The sequence below is a fragment of the Octopus bimaculoides genome, chromosome 16 (assembly GCF_046866305.1).
Source record: "Octopus bimaculoides isolate indiv1 chromosome 16, ASM4686630v1, whole genome shotgun sequence".
Taxonomy (NCBI): Eukaryota; Metazoa; Mollusca; class Cephalopoda; order Octopoda; family Octopodidae; genus Octopus; species Octopus bimaculoides.
Genome location: NC_142943.1, coordinates 27,823,574 through 27,847,814, shown reverse-complemented (window position 1 = coordinate 27,847,814; position 24,241 = coordinate 27,823,574). Strand labels below are relative to the sequence as shown.

The following is a 24,241-nucleotide window of genomic DNA, read 5'->3' as shown; positions in this document are numbered from 1 at the left end:
GGTAAACAGTTTACGGGAATTATTGTACGACTATTCCAAAGTAAGAAAGCACCAAAAATCTTAGCTACCATGGTTGCTAATTTGAGTTTCAGCTCTGGTCTCTCAAAAGCTATTTAAGCAGGTAATTCTAAACTAATTTGATCAAAGTTTACAAAACCAAATTAAAAATCTTTGTTTTCTCTTGGACGAAACTTTGCATTTCAGCAACTTATTTTGCATATAACGTCAGTAGAGGTTAAATGAAATACGAAATAAATAACAGGCAAAACGAAATTCAATAGAAATTCGTTCATACACACAGCAACTCCATAAGTTCTGATTTTTGATGGGTTATACATAGCTCTTTAACTCTTTAACTCGCTTCAGCTTTAAAATTGCATCCATGCTGGAGAACCACCGTTGACTCTGCAATGCCTTCATCATTTGAAACCTGTCTGATACGTGACATTTGGTGAATGAGGGAGTTTGATGCTGCTGTCCTCATCTGCGTTTCCTGCCGTGAGGTAGGCTTCTCTGGAACCCTTGACATTTCGAAGACACCTACATCCACACCATACAGGCATTTTGGAAGGATATTGAAGAGCTGTGAGCCATTGAAACCCAAGCTGTTCCTGCATCTGATCCCTATTTTGATGGTAACGGTGGGATCTGTGGCACTCTGCAGTGGTGCCCCGTTCTGCTATTTGTGTAACTTTCAATGCCACAGTACGAGGCCTTCCAGAATTTTCCAGATGTATATCACAGCATATCTTTCCCGCCTTCGTTGAAGGGAAAAGAGTCTTAACTCTTTCAGAGTTTTCCAATAGTTGATACGTTGCATTGAGACGATTTTCTTTGTGTAGATTCGTTTGATTGCTTCGAGTTCCGCTGTTATTAATTTTATAATGTGTAGTGACCATAGTTTGGAGCAGTAGTCCAAGAAGCTGAGGACATATGTCTTCCAAAAGACCATCATAGTTTCCTTTTCTCTCGTTCTGAAAGTTCGGAGGATCCACCCAACTACCCGTCTGTATTTTCTTACCAAATTAGAAATACTTACCTGGAAAGATACGTCATTACTCATGTCAATTCTCAGGTCACTATTGATTTTAATTCAGGGACTATGATTCCTCTCCAGGGCCAGAGTATTTTGTTTGCATGTCTTTCAGCTTTGTATGCTGGTAGTTCAGAGCTTGGAATTTTCAATTATTAAACTGCATGTTGTTGTTCTCAACTTATCTGTATACTGCGTCCTGTTCTCGTTGCAAATGCGCACTATTTCCAGGGTTCTGAATCGTCTGAGAGACTTGTCATTTGCATAGCTAGTGAGATTGGCTCATCTGAGTAGTTGAGGGCGTGTCTGAAAGGACCTCTATAAATAGCAGTGGTCCTAAGACAGTATCCTGTGTAACACCACTTACTATTTACGTTTCTTTTGAGGTGTCCCCATTGGCCACCACTGCTTCACATCTATGTTTCATAAAGTCATGCAGCCACTCTCCAGGATTCCGACAATGCTGAGATCACGCAGTCTGTAACGCATCATACCATGGTCAACTTTATCAAAGGCTTTTGCAAAGTCGAGATATATCACAGCTACTCTTGAGTCGTTGAGCTGCTGCTTTAACACTCAGTCGTAATGTTGTAAGAGCTGTATCAGGCAGCTTCTACCTTGTCGAAATCCATACTGGGTGCCAGTCACCATATCATTCTCTTCAATGAACGCAATTAGTTTCTTACTGACTATTCGTTCCATGACTTTGCTAATGTGTGAGGTCAGAGAGATAGGCCTATGCGTTTTAGCATCTGCTCTGCTTCCTCTTTTGTGGATGGAGCATATTAGCCCTTCCTTCAGTTTGTTTGAGAGCTTACCACTTGCAAGAGAGCTCTGAATAAGAATCTGCAGTGGTTTTGCAAGGACTCGTTTGCACGATTTGAGAAGGATTTCTGGGAATCCATCAGGGCCAGCAGCAGAGTTTGCGTCTACCTCATCTATGGCCAGTGTTACATCTTTAATGCCGATGTAATTATTATTCTCCTCTTTCGTTACAAGTAAAGTGGCAAAGAAATTTGGTCGTTCGTTCATTTGCCTGTGTCCCAGAGGAGGCGTAAACACACTTTGGAACTGCTCGCTCAGAATTTCACTTATCCTCATTGGTTTTCCTATGAATGAGCCATCTTTTTGGAAGAGAGGACCCCATCTTGTAACGTACTGAGGCTGTTTCTTTGTCAAAGTTAAAGAAAGCTTTAGGGTTCGGATTAATATTTTCTATAATTCCTTATCTGCTTTCTCTTTTTCATAATACTGATGCGAAGTATTTTTAAGTCTTATGATGTTATCAACCTCATGTATGCAAACTTGGTCAAGAGATGCACTTCGATGCTTGGTGGTTAAAAGATGCTGCCGAATGGATATGATACGACATTCAAAGGCATTTTGAATCGACGTTAAGCCTCTGCCGCCTTGTTTTCGTTTTAGGTAGACGCGGTCTACGTCACTGCTTATGTAGAAATTGTGTGTACTTGTTCGTAACTTTCAGGTTTTTACATCAATAGCTCGGATCTCATCAAGCGTCCAGTCAAGCCGTCAAAATGTTGGTATGGCACTGCAAACACATTGTGGGCCACTGTTTTATTGAATGCAGAGAGTTCTGAGGCCCAAAGTTTCGTTATTCGGCTGTAATATTCTTTAGTGACACATGTTTTATTACAGGTGCCGTTATAAGATATGCTTTCATCCACTCCAAGATACCTGTTACATTCTTCATCAGATAAGTCATTGACGGAGATGTTAGTCTGCTTTAGAGTTTTCCCTCATTTCACCGTATAGCAACATTTATCCTGACCAAACTCCAAGCCTATATCTTTTGATAATGTAACCAGATCAAGGCTCTTTTTCATCTCATCCATATTCTTTGCATATAGTTTCAAGTCAATCATAAAGAAACAGTGTGTAATTTTGATATATCTCTTTCCTTGTGACTTCTTTCCTTCAGACTTCTTTAACATGAATGACAATGGGTTTACAAATAATATAAACATCATAGAGAGGCTGTCCCCTTAGAATATGCCTCTGTGATACTGCATGCTATCAGTGATAATGCAATCACTTCTTGTATTTAACTTCAAGCTGATGGCCTACGATGAAGTCAGGTCAATGATGAAATCAGATCGGCTATGACTTGGACTATGCTCAGTGGAACTTTAGCAAGTTGAAGAGCTTCCAGCATCCACGAGAGTGGAACAGATAAAAAGTTTTCTTGTAGTCCAACCACATTGAAACCAGGTTCTTTGTATGCTTCCGCACCTCTGACATTACATTTTTATGTATTAACAATTGCTCGGCACATCCCCAGACTCTCTTCCTTCCAGCTGCTTGTTCTGGTGTGATTATTTTATTACTTTCACAATGGTCTTCGACAAAGAGATTTAAACATGTTGTATATATTTTATACATTAAGTTCTGGTATGCAATTGGCCAGTGGTTTTTTTTTTTTTTTTTTGCCATTAAGGTGGTTCTACTTTTAAGGAACAGTTTTATCTTCGTCAGAACTAACCAGTGTCGTAAGCTACTGTTCCCATTGAGAGTTTACTGATACAGGTTGATAAGATATGGTCTGTAGAAGGTTAGCTTTTTGTACCAGTATCCAATAATTTCCCGGTTCTTTCTACCCTGAAGTTTCTGGATTACAGTCACAAGTGTATCCCCATCAATGCTGTATGTTTTGGTCTTAATGCAGGAACAATAATTACTTCGAATATTTTTCCAGTCACAGAACAACTCTGTTAAACTTCATCTCTTTGCTCGAAATTTTACTCTCGAAGGAGTCCATATCTTCTCGCGAAGGAGCTTCTGTGATGTTCACTGCTTCTCCTCTCATGTCCCTATACACAGCTGCATGGTTCCGGTAACATTTATTGTTTATTGTTCTTCTTTCGGTTATTCTCCTCTGGTGTCGGAGTTTCTCACCGACAGCTTTTAGTTCCTGCTTGAGGGCGATCAGTTTGCAAGCGCGTGTCTTCTTTTTGCCGTCTCCAAACATCACTCACTTTTATCTCCTTCTTCACTTTTTGTCGTTGAGACGTTTAGGGGTTTGCTTTTTTGCAAGCAATAAGCATCATCACATGGATGATGGCCTTCCGTAAAACCATCTATTTTTTCCTCTGACTTCAAAACCCATGATGACATGTTCTTTGTTGTTTCAATTTTGTTTCCCTTTTGAGTGTCGTTCTTGTTCTGCCCTGCAGCAACAGACAGGCTTTCGAGACAGGCGTTCATCTCCCTGCATGACGCTTCATTATACTGATGTAAATACTACTCGCCAATTTCATTGATACCTTTTAATACAATGTCTTTTAGTCTTTTGCTTTCTTTGGTTGAGAATACGCTCTCTTCGAGGGAGAATTTCGAAGCCAAAGTTATTTTTTCATGAAAAATTTTGTTAAGGACATATTTCAACAGTATATAAACCAGACTACTGATAAAATGACCGCTGCGGTTCTGCCTGCTATTTACCATAGACGTAGTAGAGGGACAATGGTCTGTTGTTTTAGCTGGTAATGTAGTTTGGCTGGCAGGCAATATAGTATCTGTTGGAATGTTGCTAACTGTGAAACCACCTGGTGTTCTAACATCATTCCTGCTTTTATTTATATTGTTTAGGAGAATGTTAATTTCAGATCTTTTTTATACTTCACGATTTTTACTGAAACTCCTTTGTGCCAAAGGTCAATAGCACAAATTGAAAAAAACCCCAAAAAACTCTGGATTACCTCCCTTGTTAGTAATGCAAGAGTCATTTCCCTTGTTGAAGTAGTGGCATGTTAGTTCTTCAAAGGGACATAACAGATGGCAATTAATAGTGTTCCCAAAATGTTTCCTTTACCTTTATATGCTTAACGAAATCTTTGTCAAATTAAGTTTTTTTTTTCTAAATTATTTTTTAAAAGAGAATATGGATACGTATTCCTATTCTCTCCAGTGTTTAATTGAGATGAATTCTCAGATTTTTGAAAAATGTTTTTAAAAGCTTTATAAAGTGTGAAATGAATCCAGTGGATTTTAGTTTAAACGTCTCTAGGTTGGTTTCTACACGAAATAAAATGACTTTTGCGAGAATTATAAAATTGCTGCTATTGTTGGGAGAGTGAACAGAGAAAGTTTAATGCATGATCAAAGCGGTGAAGTGAACTAAATGCGATGAGAGTTGGACAGTTTGAATGGTCAAGACTTGTTGTGTTGTAGACAGCGTTCTTTACCTGTTTTATTGCAACGTAGCTGCAGGACCATCACTCTGGGTTTCGGATGTGCGATATGAAAGGAAATGTGGTTTAGCTGTATCACGTGGACCAGAAATGAAGAACGCGAAATGTCGGTCATTGTACATTATTCCCATTCACTAAGCGAAAAAAGAAGAAGAAAACTTCTGTTTTAAGGGAAGGGATTAAGTTGATACTATCGACCTCAGTACATGGCTGGTATTTTAATTTATCGGTCCTTGAGGGTTGAAAGGCAAAGCTGATCTCAGCGGGATTTCAACTCAGGACATAAGCAGCCGAAGCATATATCTTAAAGTTTCCTTTTTTCTGATACCCTAAACTACTTACCATTTACCATTAACTACTGTTGAAGGTGACGAATCGCCCTTTCCACTCCATATACGAAGAACCATTGCTCTATATGTATATAAATGTGTGTGTGTGTGTGTGTGTGTGTGTGTGTGTGTGTGTGTGTGTGTGTGTGTGTGTATGTGTGTGTGTGTGTGTGTGTGTGTGTGTGTATACCCTATTTCCTTCCCTGAACGTCTGCTAATACTTTACATGTACCACGTCCTCGCGTTGTTATTTTTTTTTGTGTGTGTGTGGTTGCGAATGATTTTCAAACAGGGGGGAAAAATAAACTGTATTCAATTGAAATCTCATGCCTTATTCTTTAACTTGTTTCAATCATTTGACTGCGGCCATGCTGGAGCACCGCATCATAGTCAAAGAAATCGACCCCAGGACTTATTCTTTGTAAGCCTACTACTAATTCTATTGATCTCTTTTGCCGAACCGCTAAGTTACGGGGACGTAAACATACCAGCGCCGGTTTCAAGCGGTAATGGGGAACAAACACAGACACAAAGACACACACACATAAATATACACATCTCTCTCTCTCTCTCTCTCTATATATATATATATATATATATATGAGTACAGCAATGAATTCCGGGTAGAGGCGAAATGAGTACAGCAATGAATTCCGGGTAGAGGTAGGGGTCCACCAAGGTTCCGTCCTCAGCCCCCTCTTATTTATCATAGTCCTCCAGGCAATCACAGAGGAGTTCAAGACAGGTTGCCCATGGGAGCTCCTCTATGCTGATGACCTTGCCCTAATTACGGAGTCACTATCAGAACTAGAGGAGAAGTTTCAGGTGTGGAAGCAAGGTCTAGAATTGAAGGGCCTTAGAGTCAACCTAGCTAAAACCAAAATCTTAATAAGTAGGAAGGTAGATAAAACACAAACCCCTTCAGGTAGATGGCCCTGCTCAGTATGTAGAAAAGGAGTAGGTAGTAACTCTATACTACTCGGTGCAAGATATGGACACATAAGAGGTGCAGCAACATCAAAGGCAGGTTAACTAGGAAGTTAGTTTTTGTTTGTGGCAGATGTTCAGGGGCAATAAAGACTGTAAACAAACAGGAAACAACTTCTATCTCATTCCAGGGTGAAAAACTAGAGGTAGTCGATAGCTTCCGCTATCTGGGCGACCAAGTTAGTAGTGGGGGTGGGTGCGCTGAAAGTGTAGATGCTAGAATAAGAATAGCCTGGGCAAAGTTTAGAGAGCTCTTACCCCTGCTGGCGACAAAGGGACTCTCACTCAGAGTAAAAGGCAGACTGTATGACGCATGCGTACGAACGTAACTGCTGAGGACATACGTAAGCTCGCAAGGAATGAAGCCAGTATGCTCCGTTGGATGTGTAATGTCAATGTGAATACCCGTCAGAGTGTAAGTATCTTGAGAGAAAAGCTGAACATTAGAAGCATCAGTTGTGGCGTGCAAGAGAGACGATTGCGCTGGTATGGACATGTGGTGAGAATGGATGAGGACAGCTGCGTGAAAAAGTGCCACACCCTAACAGTTGAGGGAACCCGTGGAAGAGGTAGGCCCAGGAAGACCTGGGCTGAGGTGGTGAGGCAAGACCTTCGTACATTGGGCCTCACCGAGGCGATGACTACTGACTGAGACCTTTGGAAATGTGCTGTGCGTGAGAAGACCCGGCAAGCTAAGTAAGATCGTTGCCAGTGCCCCTGGACTGGCTCTTGTGCGGGTGACACATGAGATGCACCATTTTGAGCGTGGCCGTTGCCAGTACCGCCTGACTGGCTCCCGTAGGATTTTCGAGCGAGATCGTTGCCAGTGCCCCTGGACTGGCTTGTGCGGGTGGCACATAAAAGACACCATTTCGAGCGTGGCCGTTTTCGTGCGGGTGACACGTAAAAGCACCCACTACACTCTCTGGGTGGTTGGCGTTAGGAAGGGCATCCAGCTGTAGAAACTCTGCCAAATTAGATTGGAGCCTGGTGTTGCCATCCGGTTTCACCAGTCCTCAGTCAAATCGTCCAACCCATGCTAGCATGGAAAGCGGACGTTAAACGATGATGATGATGATGATGATATATGACAGGCTTCTTTCAGTTTCCTTCTACCAAATCCACTGACAAAGCATTGATCGACTCGAGGTTATAGCAGAAGACACTTGCCCAAAGTGTCACGCGGTGGAACTGAACCCGGAACCATGTCGTTGGGAAGCAAACTTCTTACCTCACAGCCACGCTTGCGCCTACTAAATATTTTCTTAACTTAACTAACCATTTTCCGAAATCATAAATGATATGAAAATTCTGACAGAAATAATTTAAAATCAAGTTTTACTAGGATATATTGTTACCAAAATAGCGAATATTAATTGCAAAATCGAAAGCGTATCTACATCCAATTCTCCCTGTTGGTACATTTTGTTTTTTAACAGTGTCATAATCCCCCAGTAATAAAACTGATGGTTAATTATGAAAAAAATATACAATACACTGGCGTAGCCATGGCTATGTGATAAGAAGCTTGCTTCCCAATCGCTGGTCCCTGGTTCAATCCCACTGCTTGGCACTTTGGACAAGTGTCTTCTACTATAACCTTGGACTGGCCAAACCCTTGGGAGGAGGTTTTGTAGACGGAATCTGCAAGAAACACGTCGTATATATATATATATATATGGTATTATTATTATTACAAATTTGGGATTTTACCAATAGGACAACCTTATTTTCTGGAGTACACAGAAAATTATATCCAAAATACTAATCTAATAATATAATCATTTTAAAGCCTACTATATCGTACAATAAAATAAAGTACATTAGAATTAGTTAAACATTATATAAACACATTAAAAATATATATATATACCTTACCTGTTATTAGTCTGTGAGGAAAGAAGATAATATTCATTAACGCTACACGTGTTTCTACGCTGGTGGTATGTTTTACCAGGCTACACCTAATACATAAATCCGCTGGTGCGTCCTCAGGCTGTTTTTCTGTATATTATTATCATTTTTAACGGATCCTACTTAATCATAAAAATTCTTAGATATCTTCATTAAAAATAAGAATAAAAATTAAAATATCTATATATGTAACTTCCTAATATATTTTTACAAAATTTAAAAGATTTAAAAAATTAAGAAATTATAAAATTAAAAAATTCATTCGCAACCAAACACACACACACACACACACACAATTGCTCTCAGATGCTGCACACAATCAGCTCATTCGATTTCTGGTTTGTTCTTTTGAAGACCGTATAAATAAAAGACTATGGAAATGAAAACTGCTCTAAATTAACTGCAATCTCCTCGTCTGGCTGCTTAATGTTATCTTACACTTTTTATAAAAAGACTGTTCCTCTTCCAAAAGTTGGCAACGAGCCTTCTCACCAAACTAAATATCTAACATTTAATTCTATTGTTTTTTTTCCCTCCAATATACCCAAACTATTCCTTTCCTTTTTATCTGATTTTGATTTTATTTTATGTTTGGACAAAATTAAACATTAACAAAAAAATAAAGCATTAAAGAAAAAGAAAATATAATAAAAAAAAGCAATACAAACCGACGAAAAACTCTAAAGAATTCTTCTTGATAGTTTCTCCTTTCGCTTCTTTCGTAATCTCAACCTTTTTCCCTCCTCTCCATCTGTTTTTTGTTTCTTTCGTAATATTTTATATATTTATAGACCATTTATCTTATATTCTAGAGATTGCAGATAGACAAATCAATAGGGAACCGGGGGGGGGGGGGGTCAGCCAAAGAGTCAGGGTACCACCTCTACTATGTACCCCCTCGCCTTACGTTCTATCCTCCTGTCTCTCTCTCACACACACACTGCCTGTTCACAGTAGTGCAGACCACTAATCTCTGGCTAAGTTCTCGGTCATTTAGTGACGACCAAAATTTACTGTTAAGAACATTAGTTCAACACTGTGGTATTGACAATTCTAGAGTTTTGGCTAAGAGTGGCCGGTTCAGTTCCTGAGACAGAGAGAAAAACCTATCTATGATGGACCAGCATCCTCTCTAGCAGAAGGGTGTGGAGCGAAGGATTTCGATGGTTTTATTGCAATGGAAAAACCGAAAAGCAACTCAAATTCTCTTAACCAATGGAATCTGAAAAGGATCAACCTTTTTGTTTTTAAAATATTTCCTCACTATTTGGCCAAAACTTTAGATATTCTTTTCCCCTTTATGACAAACCAACATATTTTAAACATAGTTTATTAATATTGTTTAATCGACTGATTGATTCCTTAATCCATTGACTGATTTCTGTACTGGAGACGCCAAGTCGGCTCTGTTTGAGCAGAAAATACAACAATTGCTGGCCATTGTTGTTTCTGGAGAAAATCTATGGAATAACAATAAGACTGAGAACATCATAGAGTAATTTTGGCTCTATTAAAATACACCAAACACTGATAGATTCAATTTATTTTGGTTCTTTTCTTTCACAACGAATATTTTATCATAAATTCATAATCTTGAAGGATGCTGTACGCGGCCTTTCAGCCTACTAGAAATAGCAGCAAAATTTCTCCCAAATCACATATACTATGTTAAATACAGAAGTCCACATTGAACAACATAAGTATTTACACTCAAGTATTTACAGGGTCTAAAACAAAAATGACAGCAGCAGCAACAACAAGAACAACAGCACCAATAACTGTAGAATGATACTTGTATAAATTACTTGTAGCTAGAATTTCCGAATGCAGTTAATGGTCGGATAGGTGTAAGCCCTGCAAAACTGACTTACTTTCACCCTTTCAACCTTTTGAGCTGTCATTACAGTGTCATACACTCCGATCATACGTCTGGCGCTACATACTTACCAGAAAAATTGGAGCGGTACCATACAGCATCACATATGTTGTAAAATTTTTGACTGGTACAAATATGTATCATCTGGGCCGAAAGGATTAAAGCTAAACGTATATCATGAAGTGTTTAGTGGGAGATTTTCATGTGATTGATATTTCATAGCATGGATGTATGTAATGAAATGGAGTAACTGTGATGAAGTTGAAAATAAAAAAGATCGTAATACTTAAGAGAATAAATACCGTTGGCAAAGTCATTAGTGTATTGGATAGAATGCTTCAAAATATTCATTCTGCTTTCTGAGTTCAAACCCCATCAAAGTCAACTTCACTTTCCATCCTTTTGGGGCTGACAAAAAAAAAAAAAAAAAAAAAACCGAAGTTCCAGTCCACATTGAAGAACTGGCAGGACTGTAAAAACATTGGATTGGCTACTTTGTGAGTTTTGTTCTTCCTATTTGTATTTTGAGTTCAAAACCTGTTGTAGCTTACTTGGCTGGTGAGGAATAATCCATGAGCGTTTCTTTTCAAATTTATTTTAAACAAAAGCCTACAACAAATTAATCAATAATATACACTCCATTGTTGTTTACAACTTCCTCCCATCGTTCAATAAGTTTTTCGATGCCTCGGCGATAGAAATCTCCAGGTCTTCACTCAAAGAATTCATCCAACCAAGCCCTCAATTCCACATCATTATTGAACGATACACCATGCAAAGCGTTCGAAAGCGGTCGAAAGAGATGAAAATCTGATGGCACTAAGTCGTGAGAGTATGGAGGGTGAGGCAGCATTCTTTTCGCTGTTTCATATTGACATAAAGGCACCATTTTCCATAGCCAGTGACAATGCGGTAAAGAAAACATTGTTTCTGACCACGTGTTGAGCGATGTCGAGCGAGCAAACTAGCGGCGATTGTGGAGCATTGATTCTTGTTGTTTTCGCTGAAAACGTGTGGCACCCAAGCGCCAAGTTTCTGAACCTTGCCCATTGAGTGAAGGTGGTTCACTACAGTTGTTTCTTATTACAATCCATCTGCTCCGCCAATTCTCTGGTCGTTTGACATGGATTTTCATGAAGAAGTTGATTCAATCGCTCTTCATCGAACCCAATTGGTCGACCAGTGTGTGATCCATCCTTGAGGTCAAAATTCCCATTTTTGAAGCGCAAAAACCAACGGCAGGCAGTACTTTGAGGCATTGTTCCTTCTCCATATACAGCACAAATCTCACGAGCAGCTTCAGCAACCTTAACACCTCGATTAAATGCAAAAAGTAAATGATGTCGAAAATGCTCAGTTTTGTCCACTTGGCATTCCATTTTCATGATCTGAAAATACACAAAACTCAATAAAATTAAAAAATCAAAACATTGTCTTGTAGAGCAAAAACTTCTCGTTTAAATAACAAAACATTTTGCCAATGCGTTTTATTTCTGAAAAATGCCCATGAATTATTCTTCAATCCAATAGATACTCTTACAAGCTTTCAGGCCTGGTCTGTTATCCCTCCACTCCCTACTTTCTACTTGTCTTGGAAGCCCCGTAAAAAGCCATGGGCCACGGGTACTGCCTTCTCTTCTGACTGCAAGTTATAACACACACACACATATATATATATATATATATATATCATCATCATCGTTTAACGTCCGCTTTCCATGCTAGCATGGGTTGGACGATTTGACTGAGGACTGGTGAAACCGGATGGCAACACCAGGCTCCAATCTAATTTGGCAGAGTTTCTACAGCTGGATGCCCTTCCTAACGCCAACCACTCAGAGAGTGTAGTGGGTGCTTTTACGTGTCACCCGCACGAAAACGGCCACGCTCGAAATGGTGTCTTTTATGTGCCACCCGCACAAGCCAGTCCAGGGGCACTGGCAACGATCTCACTCGAAAATCCTACGGGAGCCAGTCAGGCGGTACTGGCAACGGCCACGCTCAAAATGGTGCATCTCATGTGCCACCCGCACAAGAGCCAGTCCAGGGGCACTGGCAACGATCTTACTTGGCTTGCCGGGTCTTCTCACGCACAGCACATTTCCAAAGGTCTCGGTCAGTAGTCATCGCCTCGGTGAGGCCCAATGTACGAAGGTCTTGCCTCACCACCTCAGCCCAGGTCTTCCTGGGCCTACCTCTTCCACGGGTTCCCTCAACTGTTAGGGTGTGGCACTTTTTCACGCAGCTATCCTCATCCATTCTCACCACATGTCCATACCAGCGCAATCGTCTCTCTTGCACACCACAACTGATGCTTCTAATGTTCAGCCTTTCTCTCAAGATACTTACACTCTGACGGGTATTCACATTGACATTACACATCCCTCGGAGCATACTGGCTTCATTCCTTGCGAGCTTACGTATGTCCTCAGCAGTTACAGCCCATGTTTCACTGCCATGTAGCATGGCTGTTCGTACGCATGCGTCATACAGTCTGCCTTTTACTCTGAGTGAGAGTCCCTTTGTCGCCAGCAGGGGTAAGAGCTCTCTAAACTTTGCCCAGGCTATTCTTATTCTAGCAGCTACACTTTCAGTGCACCCACCCCCACTACTAACTTGGTCGCCCAGATAGCGGAAGCTATCGACTACCTCTAGTTTTTCACCCTGGAATGAGATAGAAGTTGTTTCCTGTTTGTTTACAGTCTTTATTGCACCTGAACATCTGCCACAAACAAAAACTAACTCGCTAGTTAACCTGCCTTTGATGTTGCTGCACCTCTTATGTGTCCATAGCTTGCACCGGGTATATCTTATAGAGTTACTACCTACTCCTTTTCTACATACTGAACAGGGCCATCTACCTGAAGGGGTTTGTGTTTTATCTACCTTCCTACTTATTAGGATTTTGGTTTTAGCTAGGTTGACTCTAAGGCCCTTCAATTCTAGACCTTGCTTCTACACCTGAAACTTCTCCTCTAGTTCTGATAGTGACTCCGCAATTAGGGCAAGGTCATCAGCATAGAGGAGCTCCCAGGGGCAACCTGTCTTGGACTCCTCTGTGATTGCCTGGAGGACTATGATAAATAATAGGGGGCTGAGGACGGAACCTTGGTGGACCCCTACCTCTACCCGGAATTCATTGCTGTACTCATTTCCAACCCTCACCTTACTGGCAGCATCTCTGTACATGGCTCGCACAGCTCTCACTAACCATTCTTCTATCCCAAGTTTCCTCATTGACCACCAGATAAGGGATCGGGGGACCCTGTCAAAGGCTTTCTCCATGTCAACGAAAGCCAGGTACAGAGGTTTATCCTTAGCTAGGTATTTCTCCTGCAGCTGTCTCACTAGAAATAAGGCATCAGTAGTGCTTTTACCTGGCACGAACCCAAACTGCATCTCATCTAAATTGATTCACTCCCTAATTAGTTGGGCTATGACCCTCTCTGTAACTTTCATAACCTGATCTAACAGCTTGATGCCTCTGTAATTATTTGTATCTAAAGCGTCACCTTTACCTTTGTAGCAGTTGACTATGATGCTGCTACACCAGTCATTGGGTATGACTCCTTCGTGTATCACCTGGTTCGTAATACGGGTGACTAGGCTATAGCCAACACTGCCAGATATTTTGAGCATCTCTGCAGTGATTCCTGATGGGCCGGGGGCTTTCCCGGTCTTCATACTCTTAATTGCTTTATCTACCCTGGTACTATCAACTCGGATAGCTGGTCCCTCTATTGGGTCGACATACAGCAGGCTCTCTTCCTCCCATTCATTCTCTTTATTATCGTAGTGGCATCTCCAGACCTCTTTCTTTGCAGCCTCATTTAGTGCAAGCGTACCATCATCCATGCGAACACATTTCTCTCCTACAACATCACTATTCTCTCTCCTACACTGTCTTGCAACACGAAATACCTCGAGTCTTTGGTCCTCATGGCGCAGAACGTTGGCAAATCTTTCCTTATCTGCTTCCCCTCTGGCTAAATAAACCTGTCGCCTAGCCTCCCTTCTGGCACATTGGTACAATTCCCTGCTACCACCGTTCTTCCAGTCCTTCCAAGCCTGTTTCTTTTGTCTAATAGCCCTGTCTACCTCCTTGTTCCACCACCACGTTACTCTGGGTCGGGAGGGGACCTTACACCACCCACAAATCTGGTCGGTGGCTTTCAACAGGTTGTCCCGCAGAAATCTCCAATTGTCTTCCACGTTGTATGATGCTATATCCCCTTCTATTTCGTTAAATGCTTCAAGTAACTTGTCTCTAAGTCTCTGTCCATTTGCAGGGTCTTTAAGCTTCCACACCCTTCTCCTCCAAGCCGGTCTAATTCTGGGCACCCATTTTGCCTTGATCCCAAAGTCGCTAACTACTAATCTATGTTGTGGGGTACATTCTTCGCCAGGGTAGGTTTTGGCATTTATAAGCCGCCCTCTTTCTCTATTTCTGGCGAGGATGTAGTCGATTTGGCTAGAGTGTCTGCCGGAGCGGTAGGTGACTAGGTGACTGGCAGGTTTCCTGAAGTTGGTATTGCAGACCATAAGATCGGTTGCATCACGGAACTCCAGCAGTCTGGTTCCCTCCTCGTTGCGGGAACCGAAGCCATAGCCTCCATGTATGCCATGGAAGCCTCCAGCACGACGTCTGACATGACCATTGAAGTCTCCAACCACAAAGAGAAGGTCCCTGTCACTCGTCGACGAGGTAGTTTGCAAGAGGGTGTCATAGAATTGGTCTTTCAGACCATCTGGTAGCCCAGGTTGAGGTGCATAGGCTGAGATGACAGTAGCTAATCTATGATGAAGCACTAGTCTAATCTTAAGTACTCTGTCACTTACTCTAACGACCTCGATTACCTTATCCACCCATTTCTCCGCTAGAAATATTCCTACGCCCCCGACCCCGTCAGTGTTCCCTGCCCAGAAAATCTTGTACCTGTGTTCTTTGCCTGTGAGGAACCTCGCAGAACCTCCTCTCCATCTTACTTCCTGGATGCAGCACATATCTACGCGTCTCCGTTCAAGCATCTCAACAATTTCACCAGATCTACCTTTCAGCGTGCCGACGTTGAGGGTGCCAATCCTAACAGTATGGGTGTTGGGGGTGTGGGCCTGTAGCCTGGGAAAGGGGGAAGCAGTGTCGTGTACCTGAAAAGAAAGCTCGCAATTGGAAGAATTTATATATGTATGTATTACACCCCTGGAAAAAACTTTACGTATGACATCACTACACATACCACACACCTCATCCTCACAGGAGCACCACACTGAATAACACACACATTTCCCACAAACACTCCAAGAAAACCCTTCCAGCTTTACAGCAAGTCTAACCAAGGGACATAACTCCTAACCTAATCCCTTGCTCTTTTCTGTTTCACCATCTTTTTCAAAGCAAATACAAACCAGGTGTGACCATTTACCTCTGACACTAGAGAACAGTCACCATATTGCTTTCCATATCGGCTAACCTTGATGAGCATCAGGTAATATAATCGTATTCTTACCTAACACTCCGTTGTATTCCTAGCGTGAAACTGATTGGTAAGATCAGCTGTGATGGATATATAATACTATACATTCCGGATAATATGTGTGTGTGTGTGTGTATATATATGTAGTGAAACTACCTATCGCCATTACATACAATCTTCTCATTTAAATATAAACAAGCGCAGGCGTAGCGGAGAACCCATCTCCTTGTCATCACGTGACTGATTAATATTCGAAGCGGCAACTTCTTCGAACCGTTCCCGCCAGAACGCAAACTGACCAATCACAGCCCTTAATAAGGTCACGTGAGAGAGTATTTTTATGATGTCTGGTGAGCCGATAATTCGCTATAAATAGACCGACATTAAACCCAGCAAATTTGTCTCGGTTCAGTTTCTCTTTGAGATCTGTTCCGTGTACCACACGACAGCAGCAGCAGCGGCAGCCAGCGACACATCAACAGCTTCGTCCAACGATGACCACCAACTACGCCGCCACATCAGCAACATGAGTCTATGACTACTAACCAGCATCATCGTCATGACCAACACGATTCTACGATTACTACTAACCAGCATCAATCTCCACCAGCGTCTACACGACTTTCTATGTACACCAAACCAAACCACCACGGCACATCTCTCTCTTCGATTCTGTTAGGTGATTCATATTCACCACGATAAATAAACAGACAAGAATTTCAGCCAGCGACGAACATCTGTATAACGAAGAATCTGCCCTGGCATCGAAGCCAAAACACAACTAGTGATAAGCTCTGCCAAACATACGCCTCACTTCTTTCACATACAGACTCATACTAATGGTACTCTAAGAACTGGTATAAATGCTCACGGTTACTGACTCTCTTTCTATCTGCTGTAATATCTCACATACACATACATGTATCACTCACATACACACTTTTCTTTGTACGACGGCCTGTCTTTGATTATGTTCTTATATGTCGCATTCACACTCTCACATACACACATCTTTACCGCCATAATAAATATCTCTGTTATTCATTTCATACGGTTGCCTTCTATCGTCTCTTCATTACTGGTATTTACGAATTCACTAATGTTATCGTAGTATAACATTATTTGTATATCATCATTGATATATAATTTTGTGTTTGACCGTGTGACACGTTTAAATAAAAGGAGTCCTCTGTTTTTCCATTCGTCACCATTTCTCCTTTTTGAGTTCGCACGGTCGTTCTTACATATATATGAGTGTGTGTCTATATATATATATATATATATATATATATTTATTTATATATATGTGTGTGTGTGTAATTGCCAACGAAGTGTGGCATCATACACGGAAAGGTGCTTCTGACGTTTATAGCCCCAGGAGGATATCTCCTCCAACTGGCTGTGTCCGATTAGCATTTGCGAGGGGAGGTCATTGCTCCCATCCCTAGACTTACGTGATACACACGGACTCGAGTTTCTGGGTGGTTACCCGTTCTCAGTGTGTGCTAATCATCAGCTAGTGATGAAAACACCCCGCTCACAAAATGCTATATGATTTTTCCAACGACGAACCGTCGTTGATCTCAAAAAAGGAGAAATAGGCGATATTAAATCTCTGAGCGAGATGTAAACAGTATATATATATATTTATATTTTTATATATATATATATATATATATACATACACATACATATATATACATACATATATACATATACATATATATATATATACATACATGTGTGTGTGTGTGTGTGTGTGTGCTTTAAGCAGCTGGTGTAAGCTGGCTACAATGCATCTTGCTTTGAATATCTGATTTGAAATCAAATTCAATTCAACACATGATCTGAGATCAAATCTAATTTAACACATAACTTAAGGTCAAATCCAACTGATGACCTCAGATAACCATAGATGACCTCCAACAAAAACGTACTCTCACATAACCACCCCACCCCTACAACCACCTAATATCAGAAGCACAATGATGCCCATTGTTATTTCGACAACAATGAGGTGAGAATTATAATCAATAAAATGGAATGAAGAAACAATAGAAGCAGCAGCAGCATCAACAACAATAAAAGTAGTAATAATCCCAACAAAAAAGCAGTAACAATATAAGTATCCTTATTAATGATAACAACAACAACAACAACAACGGCAATTAGCCAAGAGATATATATTGAAAGGCAACTGAAGTAATACTGCCATAACTGCAAAACTGAAAATAATATTAATAACATCATTGATAGGCGCAGGCGTGGCTGTGTGGAAAGAAGCCAGCTTCCCAACCACATGGTTCTGGGTTCAGTCCCACTGTGTGGCATCTTGGGTAAGTGTCTTCTACTATTGGCTCGGGACGACCAAAGCCTTGTGAGTGGATTTCGTAGATGGAAACTGAAAGAAGCCCGTCAGATATATATATATATATATATATAGATGTGTCAGTCCTACAAGATCAAAATGTCTCAAGAAAAGAACACGAAAAGCTTTCTCACTATAAAGATCTGCAAATTGAAATCACAAAAATGTCGAAGCTTAGTACTATGATAATACCAGTGGTAATTGGTGCGTTGGGAATGATAAAGAAGGGAGCTGAGAAGTATATTAAGCAACTCCCTGGTAACTCCAATCTCTGTGAACTACAAAAGATAACCTTGATCGGTACAGCCCATATACTACGGAAAGCACTCTCCATCTAATATGGAATAAATGTGGTGATAATTTTAGCATGCATAGCAAAACAAAAGTGCCCTTGCTACTCTTGACCTGCGGAGGATGCCCAGTACTAAGGAGCTGAAATAATGAAAAGAAGCTATAGATAATAATAATAATAATAATAATAAGTAGTAACCCAATAGAGGGGTTCTTGGCATTTAAGGCTCATTGTTGTAGCTCAATGTTAGGATTTTTTCTTTTCCAACAGTGTAATCTGTTGAGTGTATATGAAAATAATAGTTATAATAGTAATAATAATAATAATAATAATAATAATAATAATAATAATAATAATAATTATGATACTTTCAAATTTTGACACAGGGCCAGCAATTTCCGTGAGGGTGGTAAATCAATTACATCCACTCCAGTCTTCAACTGGTACTTATTTCATCAGTCCCTGAAAGGATCAAGGCAAAGTCAACCCCGGTAACATTTGAACTCAGAACGTAAAGACGGATGAAATGCCGCCAAGCATTTTACCTAGTGTGCTAACAGTTCTACCAGCTAGTCAGCTTGATGATGATGATGATGATGATGATGATGACGATGATGATGATGATGTTGATGATGATGATGATGTTGATGACGACGACGACGATGACGATGATGATGATTTCTTTTTTTAGTCACAAGTACAAGTTTATTAACCACACAGCCACACCTGGAAAATAGCTTACTTGGCTGCTGGCACTGATTACAGAAGGAAGACAGAGAAAAAAGAAAGGGTGCGCAGGGGATTGATACATAGAGTAAAACTGGGGGAGGAGGGAGTGCAGAGGGAAAAAAGGAGTAGTGTGAGAGGGTCAGAAATGAAAGTGAGCTGGGAGAAAGGGGAAAAAAAAGAAAAGAAATGAACAGCAACAGGATGTTTAGTAGAATGTTCTAAATATAGAACCTGACACACCCACTTCGCTCCCACCCTTCATGTACTTGTTTGCTTCTTCCCCCATGCAATTGTTTATATAGGTGTATATATGGCTTAGTTTCTGTATCTGTAGCTGCTTTTATTGCTGGGTGAGTCTCTTTTTATATTTGCTGGTGTTTTGAAACAGTTGCTCCTATCACTGTGTGTGTGTGTGTGATTGTGAATGTCTTTCTCTCTATTCACCTGACCATTGCTCTACTTACGTCAGACCATTCTATTTTCATAAAATTCTGACCAACATCCTGTTGCTGTCCATTGTCTCTTACTCATTCTCTTTCTGTCTGTCTCTCTGCCTCTCATTCTCTCTTTCTCTCTCTGATTCCTTGCTTTCACATTTTAGCCCTTCTCACAGTCTCCTCTTCCTCAACACCTCCATCCACTCCTTTATCCTTCGCTTACTCTGGCAGCGAGTGACCAGCTAGAATCAGTCACACACCTGATGCTTAGCAGCATTTCAACCGTCTTCATGTTCTGAGTTCAAATAAAATTGAGGTCAACTTTGCCTTTTAACCTTTCAGGGTCGATAAAATAAGTATCAAAGGAACACTGGGGTCAATGTAATCAACTGTTCCTCTTCCCCCCCCCCTCACCTGGAAGTGCTGGCTTAGTGCCAAAATTTGCAACTAATGTTCTTACCTCACTACCAACAGCCCCACCACTGCTGCCATCTTCCTGTAACTATACATTGAATGGTAACGCCTGAGGCATCCCACTTTCCACTTCTCTCTGCAATCACGCTCATCAACATTTCTTGAAGTTTCCTTCAGACTGATTGTTGTTGAAACAGAAGACTCGTTAGCTTTCGCAGATCCTGGATTTAACCTTACACTGGAATATATATTTTGTTGAACCAGAAGGAATGAAGGATAAAGTTGAATCTAGAACGATTTGAACTCAGAACGGAAACTGATAGAACTAAATACTTATTGCAAGGAATTGTCTTTCCTTTCAAATAAATTCTATAACTTGTAACGATTCAGTCATTTCTGAAATTATTGGTTTCAAACTCTGGCCAGTAATTTCAGTGAAAGGTAAATCAATTACTTCAGCCCTAGTGTTCAACTGGTACTTATGTTATTGACCACGAAAGGGTAAAAGGCTAAGTCAACCTTGGCAGAATTTGAACTCAGAACCTAACAATGGACAAAATGTCATTCTGCCAGCTCATCACCAAACTCCTTTCTGAAATTATTGATTCACCTTTTTCTGTTTTTCTTTTTCTTTTTCTTTTCTTCTTTTTAATTTATAAATACAAGACTTCAGATTTACAAGGAAACTAAGTGTGACATTCAGTATTTGGTGTAATCGTCTTCATACTTCTGTTTGGAGTGAAAGGGAAGTGAAATATCTATGACCAAGAAGTGAAATCAAGATTTTAACTGAACTCTCCTCACTGACCATTTATTTCCATGAGCACTGCCAAGATTTTGATCAAGGTTTTGTAAATTAGCAAAATGAATCCACCATCAGTCATTTAATTTGCAAAAAACACATAAAATAAAAATAAATGTTTGACAATAACTCTAATTGCTTGGAGTTATGGGGAGCAGGAAGATTGTTGTCCAAACCTGTCAAACCACTCTATTTGGCTCAGAGAGTGACCTTTCAATGCAAATATTTAGGGACAAATATTGATTTTTTTTTTTTTTGTTGAGTGAGATAGAACAAGAAATAAGGCTGCTAACACTTAAAATTAATATCATTATTATTGAGCGAGAGACCAGCACACACCATTAAAGCGACACTGGGGTACAAATATATGAAGCCCAGTACATCCATCATGGCTACCCATCTGATGCGGGTTCACCAGGCACATGCAACACAACCATGTGTGCATGGACATGGGTTCAAATTCCACTGAGGCTGACTTTGCCTTTCATCTTTTTGGGGTCGATAAATAAAGTCAAGTACTGGGGTCAATGTGATCAGCTATCCCCACAAATTCCAGATCTTGTGCCTATAGTAGAAAGGATTATTATTATCATTATCTTCTTCTTTCAATTTTGTTTCCATTTCTTGCCAAGTGTCTTCCCGACACCTAGGGCAGAGAAACTCACTGTATATATTGGTAGGCCATTAAAATTTATCATTATTACTTTTATTATTATTATTCATATACACACAACAGATTGGACTGTTGGAAAAGGAAAATCACCACCACCACCATCACTTTTACTTGTTTCAATCATTTGACTGCAGCCATGCTGGAGCACCGCCTTTAGTCAAACAAATCGGTTCCAGGACTTATTCCTTGTAAGCCTAGTACTTATTCTATTAATCTCTTTTGCCAAACTGCTAAGTTACAGGGATGAAAACACACCAACACTAATTGTCAAGTGATGGTGAGGGGACAAATACAGACACACAAATATGTACATACATACATATATATATTTATATATATACGACAGGCTTCTTTCAGTTTCCAACTACCAAATCCACTCACAAAGTTTTGATTGGCCCAAAGCTATAGTAGAAGACACTTGACCAAAGTGCCACGCAATTGGACTGAACCTGGAACCATGTGGTTGGGAAGCAAGTTTCTTACCACATTGCCATGCCAACACAAAAACTAAATGGAAATTAAAGTAATAATAATAATAATAATAATAATAATAATAATAATAATAATATAATGATGATGATGATTCTTTTGAATTTTGGCCCAAGGCCAGCAATTTTAAAAGGAAGTATTTAGTCAATTACTTCAACCCCAGGACTTGACTGGTGGTCAGTTGACCCTTACTGGGTTTGAACTCAGAATATTAAGACAGGTGAAACACTACAAAGCATTTTTTCTGGTATGCTAAGGAGTCTGCCAAGGGGCAGCCTTAGTGATGATGATGATAATAATTAATAATAATAATGGGCATCCAGCTGTAGAAACTCTGCCAAATTAGACTGGAGCCTGGTGTTGCCATCCGGTTTCACCAGTCCTCAGTCAAATCGTCCAACCCATGCTAGCATGGAAAGCGGACGTTAAACGATGATGATGATGATGATGATGAATAATGATAATAATAATAATAATAGTAATAATAATGGTTTCAAATATCAGCACAAGGCCAGCAATTTGTACTTATTTTATCAACCCCCAAAAGGTTGAAAGACAAGGTCTGTAAAGACAGGTGAAATGCTGCTAAGCATTTTGTCCAAAATTTGCTAAGAGTTCTACCAGCTCACTTAGCAATAACAATAATTATTATAATGATGACGATGATGACGACAATGATGTTGATGATGACGATGATGATGTTGATGATGATGATGATGATGGCAGTGCTGGTGATGATGATGATGATGGTTATGATGGTGGTGATGATATCTATTACGATAACTGCTTGAATTAAAATAGCTGTCGCTTTTGACAGCATTAGTAGATCAGTAAATCTATTATAAATTGTTGATATACCACTAAGAATATTATTACAACAACAACAACAACAACAACAACAACAGCAGCAGCAGCAATCTGGTTGAGTCAATAGCTGCATTATATAACAACACATATACTTAATTAGCCATAAATCAATCCAAAGAAAAATAAGACTTCATGTTATATGATTCCATTTTCATCTTGGACACATAATAGGACTATAAATGAACCCCAACACATGACTGGTACTTTGTATTGTAAACCCTGGAAGGATGAAAGGCAAAATTGACCATGGTTCAATTTCATCCCAAAAGGTTATAAATACATAGTGCCACAGAGTATTTTGATGATGCTCTACCGATTCTTGCAATGTAAACTAATAACTATATCAGGGCTGTAGACCTATCTCTAATCATTTGCCATGCTACTTTCACTCGGTGCTCTTCCAATTCTGTTTCATATTCACATTGTGCTTGAACCTCACATCTCTTTCTTTCTTTCTCACTTTCTAGCTGGGCAAGACACCTTCTGCTCCTTTCCCTCCATCAAAGCTTCTTATCCCTCCATTCTATATTCACTCAGCTGAGGTGGGGGTGGGTCTTATCTTGTGGATACTTGACAACCTCATCAGTACTGGTGCCAGGTAAAAATTAACCAGTCCACTTTGTTAAGTGGTTGGCATTAGGAAGGGCATCAGCTGTAGAAACCATACCAGAACAGTCAATGGGACCTGGTTGAACCCTCTGGCTCGCTTCTGTTCTTGTCAAACCGTCCAACCCATGTCAGCATGGAAAAAAGGATGTTACATGATGATGATGATGATGATGATGATGACGAAATTTTGTTGGGTGGAAACAGTCAAGTGTATCAATTCCAGTATTTGAGTAAGACTTTATTTAATTCATAATGGAAAAGAGGAAAAACAAATTTTATCTCACCAGCATTTAGACTTGGAATGTAAAAGATCTTAACTAACTGAATAATACCACAAGGCATTTAGTTCAATGTTCCACTAATTTTGCCAGTGTAAGAATGAAATCAGTGCTGTAATCACAGAGAAATATCATATCATGGAGTAAAGTTCTGTAACAGCCATGAGGGTTATGGTTATGCGGGTTAGGAAGGTTGTGGCCAACATGGTTATGGACATAATGATATTATGGCCATGATTGTTATGGCAATGCTCCCTTGGCACTGTATCTGCTGTCTATTTTGATGTCTGATATTTGTGATTAGAGTAATTAACAAATGAGAAATCATTGGATACATCAATATACATTAACATTATTTCTAAGCAAATACAATGAAATTTAGACATGCTTGAATGAGGGAACCTACACACTATGCACTCATGTAACCTGCTAAAAATAGCCCCTAATTCTCTTTAAAAT

At 40.1% G+C, this 24,241-nt stretch overlaps 1 protein-coding gene across 2 annotated transcripts in view; it reads right to left on the bottom strand.

The window, feature by feature from the left end:
• The window catches only part of LOC128249659 (uncharacterized), a 36,724-nt gene extending 25,967 nt beyond the window's left edge, over positions 1 to 10,757 (bottom strand). Inside the window, exon 1 of one of the 2 annotated variants that reach the window (XM_089364855.1) lies at positions 10,653 to 10,757. In XM_089364855.1, coding sequence (XP_089220981.1) covers positions 10,653 to 10,701 — 49 coding nt within the window. In that variant the 5' untranslated portion in view covers positions 10,702 to 10,757. Of the gene's footprint in view, positions 1 to 10,421; positions 10,554 to 10,652 lie in introns of those variants that run through there. The other variant, XM_089364854.1, reaches the window with a different exon arrangement.
• Between the last annotated feature and the right edge of the window lie 13,484 nt (positions 10,758 to 24,241).